This window comes from Helianthus annuus, chromosome 17, assembly GCF_002127325.2.
Source record: "Helianthus annuus cultivar XRQ/B chromosome 17, HanXRQr2.0-SUNRISE, whole genome shotgun sequence".
Classification (NCBI taxonomy): Eukaryota; Viridiplantae; Streptophyta; class Magnoliopsida; order Asterales; family Asteraceae; genus Helianthus; species Helianthus annuus.
In genome coordinates this window covers 189,599,906-189,617,408 of record NC_035449.2, presented here as the reverse complement: position 1 = coordinate 189,617,408, position 17,503 = coordinate 189,599,906, and the positions used below count along the sequence as shown (strand labels likewise).

At 36.8% G+C, this 17,503-nt stretch overlaps 2 protein-coding genes across 4 annotated transcripts; both read right to left on the bottom strand.

Moving 5' to 3' along the window:
* Positions 1-660: 660 nt before the first annotated feature.
* LOC110921322 lies at positions 661-8,833 on the bottom strand. Of its 2 annotated transcripts, XM_035986437.1 has the most exons (9): positions 8,687-8,833; positions 6,958-7,013; positions 6,768-6,838; positions 6,569-6,722; positions 4,911-4,971; positions 3,744-3,868; positions 3,382-3,444; positions 2,186-2,310; positions 661-907 (listed from the first exon to the last, which is right to left on the bottom strand). In XM_035986437.1, the coding sequence occupies exons 1-9, from the start codon at positions 8,757-8,759 to the stop codon at positions 757-759; spliced, it is 879 nt and encodes a 292-aa protein (XP_035842330.1). In that variant the 5' UTR covers positions 8,760-8,833; the 3' UTR covers positions 661-756. The 2 variants fall into 2 exon arrangements, with proteins under 2 accessions (XP_035842330.1, XP_022021309.1); XM_022165617.2 differs by having other exon boundaries at positions 6,569-6,838.
* A 4,273-nt stretch (positions 8,834-13,106) lies between these two features.
* Positions 13,107-16,120, bottom strand: LOC110926542 (protein transport protein SEC13 homolog B). Of its 2 annotated transcripts, none has more exons than XM_022170325.2 (2): positions 15,996-16,120; positions 13,107-14,272 (listed from the first exon to the last, which is right to left on the bottom strand). In XM_022170325.2, exon 2 carries the CDS (start codon positions 14,236-14,238, stop codon positions 13,330-13,332), a length of 909 nt encoding a protein of 302 aa, XP_022026017.1. In that variant the 5' UTR covers positions 14,239-14,272; positions 15,996-16,120; the 3' UTR covers positions 13,107-13,329. The 2 variants fall into 2 exon arrangements, with proteins under 2 accessions (XP_022026017.1, XP_022026019.1); XM_022170327.2 differs by having other exon boundaries at positions 13,107-14,279; positions 15,996-16,118.
* Positions 16,121-17,503: the final 1,383 nt, after the last annotated feature.

The following is a 17,503-nucleotide window of genomic DNA, read 5'->3' as shown; positions in this document are numbered from 1 at the left end:
GACTAAGAGTGTAATTTTGAAAAGTTGGGGACTAAAGGTGAAATTTCACCAAACCACAGAGACTATCCGTGCATTTTACTCTAACCATAAACTATTTTTTAAAGTTTGACTGAGTTTAAAGTATGAGTGAGTTTGAGTTTAAAGAAAGAAGGTTATAATTTGATTATATGCATATTTTAATAAAATACAAAACAGTTTCAATATAGAACAACTTTAAGAAAAGTTTATATTTATATTATCTTTCAAAATCACACCATATCATTAGCTCAATATTCAATAACTTATAAAAGTTGTTTCTAACGATTAAACAAGCCACCCAATAAATGAGATAACTTCTTTTCTGAAAGAACTGAAATTTTGAAAATTGACCTTTAAGAATACGAAGGATTATAATATCTCGTGTATGGACTTATAATATATTAGATTAACAAAATAATCATATTTTTTGTAACTTCAAGTTGAAAGATGGTGTTGGTGACGATGGTGCAACGACAACAATGGTGGCAACGACCAAGACAGTTACGGCGGAGGTGAGAGATTTAATGTTTCTTAGTTCATTTACTCGAAAGAAATCGAGGAATTTAACCTCAACTTCAATTTCTTCTATTCTCTGACATAACATGTCATCCATTGAATCAAGAACAATTTTTGCAAACCAAATGAGTAAGGAATATAATTTATTGAATTTCAACGAACCAAACACCCAAGAGAGCTGAATCCTATATATAATTTCTGAATTCTTTTTTACATTTATGGTCATTGTACATCAGTTTTTTGAGAGTTGGTGTGTGTAAGGCGCCATATAATGCCGCCTATCAAATTATTAATTCCATGAGAAGCCATGGGCACAACAAGGCTGGAAGATAAGATCGTTGCATAACCATAAGCAAGCCCAACAAAAGTTGCCCTAATATACATAAAAAATAAAAAAAAACAAACTACAAAGTTAAAACCATCAACCATATTGATCGTGTGTAAATGTAGCAAAACGAGCGGGTTAGATAACAGGTCAAAACAAATAGATATCATACGGGAAAACTTGACCCACCAAGACTTTAGTCCTTTATTATTAAATTCTTTTATATTAATCTAACTACTATAATAAAATAAACCAACTTTTTAAAGATACACGGGTTTTAAAAATACGACGTTTTTAGTATTTAATATACAAAATTACATTTATTTAATCTGTGTAATACACATGGTTTTTAAAGATATAACTTTTTTTAGATCTATTCAACATGTGTAATATACGAGGTTTTTAAGGATGTAATTTTTTATTATTTGGTAGATTTATTCAGCCCGATTATACACGGGGTTTTTAAAGATACGACGTTTTTAGTATTTAATATACAAAATTACATTTATTTAATCTGTGTAATACACATGCTTTTTAAAGATATAACTTTTTTTATTATTTGATATATAAATTTATATTTATTTAACCCGTACAATATACAAATATACAGAGTTCACAAAGATATAACTTTTTATTATTTAATATATAAAATTACATTTATTCAACTCGTGTAATACACGGGGTTCTAACCTAGTTGTTTTAATAAAGTAATTTAAGAGTTATTTCAGTTTAGTCAAGTACTAAAACTTTAGGTCCAATTCCACAAATAGATAAACAAACTTCATCAATTTTCTTCATTTGAGGTAATTAACTTTGTTTTATGTTGTAAGAATATCATTAGTTTTTTTTTTTTTTTTTTTTTTTTTTTGGCGCGGGGGGGGGGGGGGGGGGGGGGGCTGGCTTTTGACTTTTTTAGAAGTTTATTTTCAGTAGGTTACCTAAGAGAAGTTGGTTACCTTAAATAAATAAATACCAAAAGTTGATATCTTCACAAAGCTAATAATTAAAAGTTGGTTACCTAAAAAGACATTACATATAAGTTTATATTCTAAAATGGAAAACTTAGTAAAACTTGTTAAATTTTGTGTGCCATTTGATCAATATTTTACCCATTTGACTTGCTCAAGATAATAAAGACCAAACTTAAAGGTTTAGGGTTTCATCATCATCATCATACTCAGTAAATCGCTAAGGTAGGGTCTGAGGAGGGTAAGATGTAGACAGCCTTACCTCTACCCCGTAGGAATAGAGAGGCTGCTTCCAGTGAGACCCCCGGCTCGATTTTAGGGTTTAGGGTTTAAGGGACTAAAAACAACGAGCTCATACCAGATTGCAAAGGAAAACTTCCGACCACTTCCCAAATGCAAAATCCCAAATAATGCAGCAACCGCGCTAGCACTTATCAAGTTGCTTCCGAATAATGGAAGCAATGCGCCACGAAATAGGAGTTCCTATGAATTAACACACACAAAAGGTGTAGCTCTTTGTCAGTTGTATAGAAGTGTTAGTATAAGTACTTGTAGCTAATAAGTGTAAAATGACATAAAACTAACACACATATTATTTGGTACATGATCATTGTGAAAGGGTATACAAGTAATTTTGCTTTTAGTAGCTCCAAGCTTATGTTTCCTTAATTTTGCCATTCACCCAAGACTTTTCTTGATAGGAGCTTATTTTCAAAATAAATAAATGAGTAAAATGCCATTTTCGTCCCTAAGGTTTGGTCACTTTTGTGACTTTCATCCAAAGGTTTGTTTTTCCGCGTCTGGGTCCTTGAGGTTTCCAAATCTTGCCATTTTTGTCCCTGAGGTTTGACAATTTATTGCGACTTTTGTCCCTCGAGGTTTGGCCCTCAGGGACGAAAATGGCAAGATTTTGAAACCACGAGGACCCAGATGTGGAAAAACAAACCTTTGGATGAAGGTCGCAAAAGTGGCAAAACCTCAGGGACGAAAATGACATTTTACTCTAAATAAATAAATAACCAAGCTACGTACCAAACATACCCATAATGCAAAGAGAAATGATTCAAGAGTAAATTACAAAAATCGTCCTTTATGTATGTCACTTATTGCAAATTGTGTCCTTTATCTTCAATAATTACAGAAAACGTACTCGATGTTTGCAAACACTTGCAAGACATGTCCTTTAGCCCTAACTCAGTTAATTTTTTGTGGTTAAATCTGACCAAACGGACCCCGCATGAGGGTATTTTGGTCATTTTACTCTCATGTGGGGTCCATTTGGTCAGATTTAACCACAAAATTAACTGAGTTACGGCTAAAGGCAAGGGTTTGTAAATAATCGAGTACGTTTTCTGTAATTATTGAAGGCAAAGGACACAGTTTGCAATAAGTGACATACATAAAGGACGATTTTTGTAATTTACTCATGATTCAATGAAGATGTGTGTGTGGATCCCACTAACATAGAGTAAGAAGAACTGGAATGGGCCCCACAATACGCTAAACGGAGGTAAATGGTGTAGACGAATAACATCCAAGTTTCTCTACTCTAACCTCACTAATGCCGGGAAGAAATGCCACAATTGTATAATCTAGTGGCTCGAGCGACGTCAGGACCTGCACAAATATACAACAATATCAATATATGATTTTGTAGAGGTGACAATTTTGACCCAATTACTTACGGATAGCTCGATTCAGATCATGTTTTATCTTTAACGGGTCAACCCGGAAACTTTTTTTGGAAACAAAAAGTAGCTTCAAAGGAGACGGGTCAATAGTTGGCCAAAAAGTGTTTCGGGTCAGCCAAACATGTTTCGACTTTCGACCCATTAAAGATATTACTCATTTTTGACCCATAACCCAATGCGTCCATTTTGCCACCTCTAACGTCAGAGTTAGGGATTAAAGAAAACCTGTTGATTGGATGCCTCACTAGACTCAGCAAAATCAGACCATGTTTTCAGTAGTAATAGCCGAGAACACGATATGAGTATGACTAATCCCGCTATCACTTGCAGATGCCAAATCTCAAAATTAACTGTAATTACAAAAGTGCTTTTGATTAATCAGTTTGTAACTTTGTATCTTTATACAGTCTCTTTTGTGGGTCCCATTTCAGTTTCAACTGTAAATGGGACCCACCTTTAGACATCCACTTGTTCTCATATCATATTAGGGGTGTTCAAAAAACTCGTGGCTCGCAGCTCGCTCGAAACTCGCTCGAAACTTGCTCGAAAAAAGCTCGAAGAAAGCTCGGCTCGAAATTGGCTCGGTTGTTAACGAGCCGGCTCGGCTCAGCTCGGTTTGTAAACGAGCCGAGCTCGAGCTTGGTCTGGCTCGGCTCGTGAGCTCGTGAGCTGGCTCGGTAAGGTTTACATCCTTCATTTTTTTGTCCCACATCGCTTAGAAAACAAAAACTAAGGGAGTATTCTCCCTATAAAAGAAGATAAAGACAATGTACAAAGTGAATTAACTATTTATACTTTCATATTTAGCTATATGGTTAAATTAAATAGCAATTATGGCCCTTAGTCTATGAAGAAATTCATTTTTAAGTAGTAATTTTTGCGGTTTTTTGTTAGTTCGAGCTAGATCGAGCCGCGCCGAGCTAGCTCGAATTCTAATCGAGTCGAGCTCGAGCCTCAAATCTCAGCTCGATTTGAAATTCGAGCTCGAGCCGAGCTAGCTCGAATCGAGTTCGAGCCGAGCTTGAGCTGGGTCTAGCTCGGCTTGTTTACAGCCCTATATCATATAGAGTAAATTACGATTTTGGCCACTGTGGTTATATCAGGTTTACCCTTTTAGCCCAAAAAGAATTTTTTTAACATCTGAGCCCCCAACGTCTTTTTTTCTAACCCTTTTGGCCCCCAACGTCTTTTTTCAAACCTTTTTGACCCCTAAAAGTAAATGGATGGGGTTAGTGTTGGGGGCCAAAAGGGTTAGAAAAAAAGACGTTGGGGGCTCAGATGTTAAAAGATTTCTTTTTGGGCTAAAAGGGTAAAAGTGATGTAACCACAGGGGCCAAATCGTAATTTACTCTATCATATAATTCAAACATGTAATTATATTGGAAAGCCTACATGATATCTCAGAAGAGCAATCAGCTATAGGCCATCCTTGTGATGATGCCAAATGAGAACCCTGCAAAAGCCAAGAAGATATACATATATTTTTCAAATTTAGAGTAAATTACGTTTTTGGCCCCTGTGGTTATATCACTTTTACTATATTGGCCTAAAATAAGATTTTTTAACATATCTGCCCCCATGGTCTCTATAACTAACCATTTTGGCTCCTAAGTCTAACCATTTTAGCCCCCATGGTCTCTATAACTAACCATTTTGGCCCCTATGATCTCTAGACTTAGGGGCCAAAATGGTTAGTTATAGAGACCATGGGGGTAGATATGTTAAAAATTCTTATTTTGGACTAATATAGTAAAAGTGATATAACCACAGGGGCCAAAAACATAATTTGCTCTCAAATTTATTTCCTGAAGTCTTCACAAAGTAATAAGTAGATGTGGCAAGGATGGGTCTGGTCAAGGGGTAATCTTGGCCGGAAAATATATATTGTTCTTTCTAAAATGAAATAAAAATATACTTAATGCCTTGATTATGATTAGAAAAAAGTATATTATTTTTAGAGTAAATTGTCATTTTAGTCCCTGAGTTTTTGTCCAAATTGCCATTTTAGTCCAAATAGTTTTTTTTTTTCTCCTCTGGGTCCTGACTTTTCCTTTTTCTTGTCATTTTGATCACATTGCCTAACTTAGTCTAAGAACCAGGTTATAATCAGGGGTATTTTTGGCATTAAATTATTATGAGGTTTATAAATTATGTTGTAAACTACCCCTGGTTATCAGTACACAACAGTTATGCCAAAAATGCCCCTGGTTATAACCAGATTTTTAGACTGAGTTAGGCAATGTGATTAAAATGGCAAGAAAATGGAAAAGTCAGGGACCCAGAGGAGAAAAAAAAAACTATTTGGACTAAAATGGCAATTTGGACCAAACCTCAGGAGCTAAAATGGCAATTTACTCTTATGTTTAAGAGTAAACTTCCGTTTTGCTCCCTGTGGTTTGGTCACTTTAACGGTTTTGCTCCAAACCTTTAAAAATAGCCATTTTACTCCCTCATGTTTCGTTTTTTTGGCCAATTTGCTCCCCGCCTCTAACTCCATCCAAATTGTTTGTTTTTCCATTTTGCTCCCCGCAGGGAGCAAACTGGCAACAAAACCAAAACATCAGGGAGTAAAATGGCTATTTTTAAAGGTTTGGGGCCAAACCGTTAAAGTGACCAAACCACAGGGAGCAAAACGGAAGTTTACTCTATTTTTAATAAACATCTGAATCTTTTTAATATAATGATTTAGGAGGTCGCGCATTAAAAATACATGTTGGGAAACTTTTGACCCATTCGACCCGTTAAATGTGTAGAAATTAGCACCTCTAGTTTTTAGCGTAGCTAATACTACGATATCAGTTTTTGCCAAGCTGATTATTACAACATGAATACATGATCACCTTAAATGCACAATTAAACACCCAACCCCTTCGCTCTCGGTTGGGTATTCCACCCCAGGCAGCTATGGGGCTAAGCTAGCTTGTGGAGTGTGATCACTCCAGCGGTTGAGAGGACCGTGGAATATCCCCCCCCCCCCCCCCCCCATTAAACACCCCTAAAGTGTGATGTAACCATGATCTTACTAAAAAGATTGCACAACAAGATGTCACCTGTCGAATTATTACTCCCGTGAAAGCTATAAAACCGGAAGTCAAGGTGCAAGCCTGTAGAACAGAACTTCTAGAAGCAATAGCAACTGAAGCCTGTGACTCCAAGTTATTAACCGAATTAGTTGGAGAAGATTTATCCGAAATTTCATTTTGTTCATCGAGTGTGCTTTCAGCAAGTTGTGGATTCGCAACTTTTTGTAATTCTTTTGATTTCTTCAACCTTTTAGGTGAACTTTTGCTTGCGTAAATCCTCTTGTCCGCATGGAATTGCTGCAAAAGTAGTCAAAACACACAGGGAAAGCTATGTATATAGTCAAACATTGCGGTTTTGACTGACGTAACGAGTAGAGTGTATGAAGATGATAGAATTAAGGTATGTGGAAACATACCACAAAGAATTTTCTGGGTGGAACATTTTGGAAGCATAGGCGTTCATATTTCCTTCCTAATAAACAGTGGCGAAGCTTGAGATTTCTGACAGTGGGGTCGAAAACGTATATACAAAAAATTTCTATAAACCGGGGGAGGGGGGGGGGGGTTCAAAAACGTATATACCCAAAAATTTCTATACGAAAACTACATACTCTCCACTAACGAGCGAAAAGTTTGGGGGGTCGGCCGCCCCCACAAAGCTACGCCATTGCTAATAAAAACACGAGACGTTAAACAAATTTACAACTTTTAGCAGACGGGTTTATTACATCAAAATGGTAACGAATTTTCACGTGTTTGTCATTGTACGCAATGAACTAGTTTTTTACCATTTGATGTTACAAACTTTTATTCCGTTACCATTTGATGAAACTGACCTGCTGTAACCGAGAAAAAACTGTTGATACGTCACGTTTTTACTATTATGGTTGGTGAAAAACAGTTTATATTTCACCTTTTACCCGGTTATAGCAGGTCTACTGCATCATCATATGGTTAGCAAAACATATGTAACATCAACTGGTTATAAAAATCAGCCCTTTGTTAGGTATCACAGCTTAACTGAAAACGAAAACGAAAACGATCACGGCAGTAATATGCAACAGTGACAACGGCGGTATCTGCCTGAGGCAGCGTCGCAGCGATTGCTGACTTGTTTGTGGCTGTAGGGATCTCGAGCAGAACACAAGGCACACGAGAACAAACAGAAAAGAAAGAACACCGGAATTTAACGTGGTTCGGTCTAATCTGACCGACGTCCGCACGCTGCAACTAGGGTACTTTTATTTCTTTACAGGTGATCAGAATATTAGGGTGGAGGGAGTTGTTCAATCACTTTAGGGTGTTTGAGTTAGGCTCAAACTATCTACACACCAAGTGTGTAGATAGCCACTCTAAAAAGTGTTTTTTTGTGCACACCCTGCAGTGTCAAGCTGTGGCCAAAGCGCGGCGTTTTGGTCCGCTCAACCAGACAAAGACTGACGGGTGTCTGATGGGTCTGTTGACCGGACCAAAACGCCGAGTTTTGGCCGCGTTTTGGTCCTGCCAACCAGACACCCGGTCAGTCTTTTGTCTGGTTGACAGGACCAAAACGCGGCCAAAGCTCGGCGTTTTGGTCCGGTCAACAGACCCGTCAGACACCCGTCGGTCTTTGTTTGGTTAACCGGACCAAAACGCCGCGCTTTAGCCACAGCTCGACACTGCAAGGTGTACATATAGGACAAAAAACACTTTTTGGTATTGGTGTGCCAATAGGACACCCTTGAGTTATTCTCTAGCCAATAATATCATGCCATGTCAAGTCCCCATTCCACTCTCCATTTTGCACTTAATCACTGACAATGGTTCAAACACCTGAAGTGGTAAAGAATTTTTAAAAAAATTGTGATGGGTTGAAAAAGGATGGGCCCACTATTCACCCTCTCTCTCCCACCTCTCGTCTTCTTCACCGAATCGGTGAATACTCACCGCAAACACCACTCCCCACTCACCAATTGAAGGCCGGCACCCCTTCCCCTGCTCGGCAACCCCCCTCCCCAATCAAGGAAACATGTGTATGTATGTATGTGTGTGTGTGTTAAATTGTTGAAGAAAACAGAAATAAAAAAATCTTGAAATTGGAAATGAAGGCAGGGCAGGGCAGGGCAGGGCAGGGGAAATTGAAAGTTGTGGAAGATGGAAATTTACCCGAGTGAAGAAGATAGGGTAATTTGGTTATGCAGCAGCAGCAGCAGCAGCAATCCATGGTGAGATAAGTCATTACTCATCACTCATTTCAGGAGATGATATTTTTTTTAAACTCCTCTTTGAAAATCGAAAATCTGATGCCTTTTATTTTATTCCACAAACAATAACTTTATTCGAGGATGGCGACGCAGTTTGTTGCTGGTCTACCTGTTATTCTTATGTAATTTGCCCTCTCTCACGCTCCTTAGGCTGTTCACGGACTCCTCCCTTCACGCCACGGGGACGGTGTTTCACGTACTTTCACTTTCCACATTTACCGGACATTGTTCCATTATATTAGTGAATCGTTTGGCAAAAAGTTCGTTTACGTTCTTTTGTTTGACAAATAAACGAACATGAATAATGAATTTCATTCGGTTAATTAGATGAATAAACACGAACAAAATTGTGTTTGGTCAATTGCGTTCGTGAACATTAGGTAATATGTTGTTTATGTTCGTTTACATCTGTTCATGGTCGTTTGTTTTAATTAGTTAATGTGCTAACGTTAGAAACTTTTAGATCTTTGAAACAACATTTTGGGATGATTATGCTTATGCTTATTATGTCTAACTTGTGCCTTTATTTTGGGATAATTCCGTTTATGATGATTATGTCAAGTGTTTAACAAGAAGATTATGTCTAATGTTTGAATTAAACATTGCCGTTTTTTTCAAAAGGTATTTATTCGTATGTCTTTGTGAATCGTTTGTGAAGAAGTTCAATTCCTTAACAAATGAGCACAAACACAAACACTTTCGTTCAATATGTGTCCGCGAACAAGTTTAATGCTAAACAAACGAACATGAACAAGGCTCCATTCGGACCTGTTTTATGTATTGGATACCCCTGAGCATCTATTAAGATACCTCTAAATGTTTGGTAAAAAGAATTCTCCGTTTTATTAATGTATGATAGTTTTTTTGTCCCTGGTTTTTTTCTTCTAGATCCGTCACTTATATTAACTGTCAAGCTTCAAGAATGTTCTGTAAGTAGTTATTTTCAAAAAGATTTAAGTGCAATTGCATACTGAGAACACACGTTGAGCTCTAAAGTCTAAAATTGACCCCTGAGCCCTCATAGTTTCATTTTCTTGCATTCTGAGTCGTTGCGTTACCCACCGTCAGCCTACCATTATATGTATTAATATAAAGTGTGGATGAACAGTTGTTTAAAGTTTTTTCAATATTTCTAAGTATTTATTATTTTATTGTTTTATTATACACATTAATATAAAATGTGGATGAAGAGTAGTTAAAAGTTTTTTCAATATTTCTAAGTATTTATTATTTATTGTTTTATTACTTTAATTGATTTTAAACATATATTTTTTTTCTAATATAACTTTTATGATACGATTAAAGTATCCGTTATCAAAAGAAAACATAAAAATTAATGCATATCAATACTAACATTGTTCAGTTCAATTTGATACAACATGTTAGTGATACAGTGTCAATTTATCGAAAGCAAAAACAATATATAAATACTGATACAATATGTTAGTGATACAGATTTTTGTCCCCGATCCGATTTTGAGCTGCAGAAAAATCAAATTTAACGGGTATTTGATGATCATCTGAATGAAAAATGAACCATAGATATTTCTTACGTATAGTTGGGTTTCACCATATGTAAGAAAATCAGGTCCGACTAGGGGTGCTAAATGCATCAAACTGTGTGGATCCAACACAACACTAACATGAAATCATGTTAGACATCAACATGAAAAACATGTTAATACTCCAAAATAACCATTTTACAATCACAAGTATACAAATGGATGTTAAATAAATACGATTCAACCATATGTGTTATGTCAACAAATGGGTTAAACAAATCAGGTAAACTGTTTGTCTGACGCAAACACGACTTGTTTAGTTTGTGTTTGCGAGTCTGGTCCAGACCAAAACTGATAATTTTATATACGCTATTGAAGATGGTGTATTGAAAAAGAGATTACTAAGAATCATTTTTCTTAGGAATATCGGATTTTAATAATCCAAACTATTCGCCGTTGGCCGCCAACAGTCCCAACTTCAAAAATAACCATTGACAGTCCCAACTATTCACATATTGGCCGCCAATGGACCCTGACTAACGGAACCTTAACGCCGTTAGTCCCCGGTCACCGGAAAACCGTTTTTGTCCAGAAAAAGGTTTTAAAGGTCCGATCTAGGGTTACAAAGAGGTTTAGGACGAAAATGTTGAGTTTTCCGGTCAAAAAGTTGAGTTTTTCGGCGAAAAATGATTTTTCCGACAACTTAATAATTGAGGCTATTACTAGAAAAAAGGTTCCCAAAGGTCCATAATAAGGTTACAAAGAGGTTCGGGACAAAAATGTTGACTTTTCCGGTGACCGGACACTAACGGCGTTAGGGTTCTGTTAGTCAGGGTCCATTGGAGGCTGGCCAATATGTTAAAGTTAGGACTGACAGTGGTTATTTTTAAAGTTGGGAATAATTGGAATTATTAAAATCCAATATTCTTTTTTCTTATACTCCATTACAAAATGACAAACCGTATCTGGAATTATTAAAATCCAATATTCTTTTTTCTTATACTCCATTACAAAATGACAAACCGTATCGGAAACAATACGTAACACACCACTATCTTTTAAAATGTATTCTAAAACCTCATTCATGCAAGTAAAAATGTATGGTTTTACACCTTTTCCCTTGATATTCTAAAACCTCATTCAATACATCAAGAAAGCCACAAATGTGAAGGAACTCCCACTAATAATAATACAATCAACATATTTATGTAACATGTCACCAATGCATCACAATAAACAAATGGAAGTATTGTAAACACTAAACACGTTGTGTAAGCAATGGCGTTAACGTTGACATGACAAATATCCCTTTGTCAACAAATCAAATGAATAGGTTTGACAACCAAACTCAAGGCCTTAGTGTCATAACCTTTGTCAACAAACCGGACTTAATAACGACTAACAGTATCCAACAATGTTCGCGTGTAGTGGACCATAATATCCGGTTTCAAATCGAGCGAAATGCTAAAATTTGGCTCGTATCGTATTCCACCACCCTGACGAGTTTTAGGCGTCAAGGCTCAGTATGAAGGGTGAGAAAGAAGCATAGAAAAGCATGTCAAAGGATTAGAATGTGTATTATGTCCTAGGTTTGAGTTTAAACCAATATACCGAGATGGATGATTAAGCTGCATAGGCGTATACAAGGAGTTTCGATCAAAGTTGTGCACAGATTTTAGTCTCCTAGATATTTAACGTTAGTATACAAACATAGTAAGCGACTAAGAGCGTCGAGCTACTCAAGATCTATTCTTTGAGTATTCACACCGAGTCAAGCTTAAACGAGTTCATGCCCAAGCTTGATCCTAAAACTAAACGAGGTTGAGCCTGAGCTTGATTAGGCTACCAATGATATTATTTCTATAATAAATAGTTACATCATAAATAGTATCATCATGTATATAATTATGACAAAAACTAAATAATTTGCATTATGTTATGTATAGCTATTATTGTATATAAGAAATAACTAGATAAATACATTAAAATATAGGCAAATTGGATTTAAATAATCCCAACTTACTCAATTTGGCCGATAATAATCCCAACTCAGTTATTGGCCGATAATAATCCGAACTGGTCTACTTTTGGCTGATAATAGTCCGCCGTTAAAAATAGCTTAACGGAGTTATGCTTTTTTCCGAATTACAAACCGATATTTTATGGATTTTGATTAGAACGAACGAGTCGATTTATGTAAAACTTACCTCGAAACGGTGCTTCAAACGGCTTGATTTTTGTTAATTGGAAGTTTAAACACCCGAATTGAAGCACTGTTTTTGTCGTTTGGGGTAGTATTTCGAGGTAAATTTTACATCAATCAACTCGTATCCTCGTTCTAATCAAAAGCCCTAAACATCGGTTTGTAATTCGGAAAAAAGCATAACTCCGTTAAGCTATTTTTAACGGCGGACTATTATCGGTCAAAAGTAGACCAGTTCGGATTATTATCGGCCAATAACTGAGTTGGGATTATTATTGGCCAAATTGAGTAAGTTGAGATTATTTAAATCCAATTTGCCTAAAATATAGGATAAGAAATAACTAAATAAATACATTAAAATATAGGGATAAATATATATATTTAGCGAGTTGAGACAGCTTGTAAAATTATTGAGGAGCCGCGCTCAAGTGTCAAACAAAGAGCTAGGATCGAGTTCGCTTAAGTTAAACGAGGCGAGCTCAAGACAATCCATCTGTCAATCTACCCAACTTGCATGATTAAGATGTTCAAATGTCAAAATTAATGTCATAATAATATCTTGTTAACCCTAACCATAAAATTTAGAAATAACACAACCTCAAATTTCACAACCAATGGAGCATGAACCAAACAAACCTTAACCTTCAAAGCTTCTATGCATAATTGCATACCGAACAATAACCGAAACGTAAACATCCAATAAAAGTTCTAGTTATATTCTTCGACTAGTAACGTCGCGCTAAAACCGAGTTCAGAATGGTTCAAACCAAATTCAATCTAAACGAGTCAAGAATAACACAAGATGCATAGAAAAAACACGAACACAAGCATGAAGAAATGCTAATCAACGGTGGTTACCTGTTGCCATTCTCCGTCAACAGCTTCTTTCCATAAAGTAACATTATTACCGCCAGCAGCAACCGCCAAAATATTTCCGGTTAAAGACCAAGATACCCTCCAAACGGGGACCTTAAAATCATACAAAACCTTACCATTCCAGTTATCACCTTCTTTACCAACGGTCCATATCACAACTGTACCGTCCTCGGAAGCACTTGCGATTGTTGATTTCGGAAGTCCCAGGTTTGGGGCCCACGCGACAGCACGAACCCAATCACTGTGCATTTGTAAAGCAGGAAAACAGTCCATTTTCCAGATCCCGTTAGATAGCTTCCATACTTTTACAGTGTTATCACACCCACCAGAAGCCAGCTTTTGAACGGGTTCAAAAGCACCACCAGATCCAACCAGAGCCCCGGGAGCCATCGATGGGGCCCACGAAACCGAGGTGACTCCAACTGGGTGAGCCTGGTCAATCCGTGTGGTGTCCCACCCACCATCTGACCTGGCGGTATGAATGGTAATGTTCCCATCAGAAGAGCCACAAGCCAAACAGAGACCAAGCTCGTGTGGGGCCCAGGCGATAGAGTTGACCGAAGATTTATGGTCGCTAAAAGTATGGAGTTGGGTCCACTCGTTTGGGTTACCTTCCTTCCAAACTATAACGGTTGAATCATAAGAACACGATGCTAGAAGTGACCCGAATTTGGGGTGGGCCCACGTGACCTGCCATACTGGACCGTTGTGACCGGTCAAAGTGGTCAAGTGCTGGGAAGTAGAGTTGTTGCTTACACCGATTATCTTGATGGTGGCATCAGAGGATGCAGATGCCACTCGTTTTCCATAATAATCCATGCATACATCGTGGACAGTGTCTGTGTGACCCGTTTCAATCTTTTGTGCCGGCATGCCTCTTTCTTTATGTTATTAAATAACTGAATTCCTGCAATCCGAAAAAAAAAAAAACATTCAATGAAATAAAACTTGTGTACACATGCCACGTGGGCCAAAATTGATCAAAACTAGGGTCTGGACTCTGTAAAATGACAAAGAGATTATGGATGATTTACTTGATAACATAGTTGTTAATAGCGAATAGCGACAAGGGACCTATATGCTACATAGCGAAAAGCGACAAATAGCGACCGCTATTTTATAAATAGCGATACACTAGAAAAAGAACTTTGAAAATTTTTATATGTATATTATATCAAAATACCTTGGTATATATGCTATTTTACTTGTACATTTAACAAGAACCTATAAATCCAGCTATTTTACTATGCAGTTAACGCGGAAAAATATCGGTTATCGGTCAAGGACCGATATATGAGATATCGTTTATCGCGGTGAGATATCGGTAATTTCTAATATCATGCATAAATATATATTTTTATATTTATATTCATATTCATATTCATATTCATATTCATATCTAGAGCCTATATACATACTAGAAGTCTAATATCATGCATAAATATATATATTTATATATATACAAGAGGTGGTAGAAAGCGTAGGTGTGGGAATGAAAGTCTCAAAAGGTGGTAAATACTTTGCCCGCGCATCCTGCGGACACGAATGCAGCTCCGAAACCATCCAGAATTTTTTTATACAAAATTGGCCCAGCCGAGATATCGCCGAGACAACCGATACGGTTTTGCAAGATGACCACTGATATTATCGTTGACCGATATCGGAAACCGATATTTTGGTGAGGGGCCGATAGCCGAGATATCGCCGAGATTAATTGCATAGCTATTTTATAGCTATATCTAATTGCTATTTACATCAACAAAAAAAAACTATTGTTATCATCGCTATTTGTCGCTATGACCCATATAGCGACACTACGCCGCATCGCTACATAGCGGTCGCTATAGCCGCTATTAACAACTATGCTTGATAAAAAGGCTGATATGTATAAGAGATGAGAAAGATGCAACTTTTGATTGTACATAAAGTAGCGCCTCAAGTACATAAAATTCTCGCCTCACGCCTCGGCTTTTGGAACTAAACACCACCACGCGCATTTTAAAACCAAGCATGTGATGTGAAGATACATATCCGAGGACCGACCTTTTCTCATAAGGGCCGGACCGGATCAAAAGGAGACGCATATCTCAGAAGCTCCATCCCCCATTCGCCTATGGACGGACCATCAATAGGTCGTCCAGCCGGATGACGTCATCACAGTTGACTAGTATAAGTACCCGATTCAAAGTACAACCCAAGTACGATTTCTCTCTCTACTTTCTCTCTCTATCAAATACTTATCCTCACGCCGGAAGGTGGTTGCAGAGGGGGCTCCCATCTCTACGGCGAGCCTAACTGTTTGTTCTTTTACAGGTTCAGATCTTTGATCGCAATTAAGACCCAAACTCGGATTACAGGCTCCGGCCATAAGCCTTGGATCTTCATGATGAGCGAACAAATTCTTAATATTCATAGTTACAATAAGTGATAACAGGTAATTTTTCTAATTAGACCTACCTACCTAGCAATGTTTCAAGGGTACAACTCATAGTCACATAATTCTCTGGTGATTTTCGTTTTGGTTCGTCCGATCCAATTCGCGGTACGAACACGATCCGGGATCGCGTTTCATAAGAAAAAACAATTGAAATGTAATAGAGGCTAATCGAAGTTGCTGAATCGAAGCTTACCTGCTGGCTGGCTGATTGAACCTTACGTTCCCTGCTGAATCGTAGAATGAAAGAAGATCTGTCAATCGCCTGTTTGTTTTTTAGGTTTAGAAGATGGAGGAGGACCGAACAGGGAAGATACGTTTAGGGTTATTTTAATTGTAATTTTATTTTTATTTTAACTATATATTATTAGCGAACGAAGTCATGATAAAAAAAATTAATATGTTTTTTATCTAGCATAGTTAAATTATTTTGAGGTTTTTTTTTTATTTACTCTATCTTATCTTTGTTGTTAAAATGATTTTTCATTTTTTACACAGCATAGTTAAATTAATTTGAGTTTTTTTACCTAATCTCTTTTTTTGCTGTTAACATGTTTTTCATACCACGTGTCTTCTTCTTTTTCTACATGAAACACATTTCTCTATCATCTTTCTCATTAGTTCCAGAATGTCATTTTATCACAAAAAACCCACCGCCTGCCCAACTCCTTCTGTTTTTTTGCAAAACATGGCTTCCGTAAGCCACTTCCTTCTTCAGAGGAGCTTCTTATTTCCGTAAAGCGTTGTATTTTCTTTTTATTACTGCAGCGTACCTTACTCATAATTTATCTGCAAAAAAATTAATTTTTTTGAAGCACGGGCCCTTAGAGAAGCTAAAGACAAGCTGGAGAAGCGTGGTGAAAAGCTAACATGGAGATTAGACTTTTAAAAAGCATTTGATGGTACATCTTTTATATGTCCAACAGAGATTAACATGTTAACAGTAATAAAAAAAAAGTTATTTTCTAAACCTTTTATGTTACTTACATGTCGATCTTGAAGAAGGAAAGGGACAAGAAATCATAAAGTTGTGGATTGCTATCCGAGAAATGCAAGAAAAATTGGAAAAGGCGCACAATCAAATTATTCATGAGAAAGAAGCAGCAAAGTCGCTAATGAACAAGCTTTGCGTAATCAAAGAAGTGCCAGTTATTGATAAAAGGAAAGTGGAGTAGTTGGAAAATCGTAAGCATGAACGGGATGTATTGCCAAAATAACGAAGTTCCTATCAATTTGTTTCGGTAGTTTTGGTTTTGTGGCTGAATAATTGATTCCAAAATATACACATATATATGTTTATTATGTACAGATAAAATTGTAGAAATGAAGAATATTGTTAAGTTGGAAGAATCACATGCTAATACCTATGAGGACTTCACGAGATCATTTGAAAGATAGCTAAAGGGCCTTAATATATATATATATATATATATATATATATATATATATATATATATATATATATACACAAACACGCATACATATATAATTTATTAAATTATTAAAAATCTTGGTTAAAAAAAAAACACACCCATGCATGCACACCCATGCATACACACCCCATGCACGCGCACACACACCTATATTTCGATCAACAACTATTGGCGTGATCTTAAGTCTCACTTTTTGTGCAGGCATGGCATAATAAACGAACATTGTTCCATTATATTAGTGAATCGTTTGGCAAAATGTTCGTTTAAATTC

What these genes read in the sequence shown, in the direction of transcription:
- LOC110921322 (XM_022165617.2), bottom strand. Translation starts at nt 8,759, where the DNA reads ATGACTTATCTCACCATGGATTGCTGCTGCTGCTGCTGCTGCATAACC. An exon ending in CGGGAGTAATAATTCGACAG is followed by an intron (nt 4,972 to 6,568) that starts GTGACATCTTGT and finishes TGGCTTTTGCAG; the next exon opens with GGTTCTCATTTGGCATCATC. An exon ending in TTGCTCTTCTGAGATATCAT is followed by an intron (nt 3,869 to 4,910) that starts GTAGGCTTTCCA and finishes TTGTAATTACAG; the next exon opens with TTAATTTTGAGATTTGGCAT.
- LOC110926542 (XM_022170325.2), bottom strand. Translation starts at nt 14,238, where the DNA reads ATGCCGGCACAAAAGATTGAAACGGGTCACACAGACACTGTCCACGAT.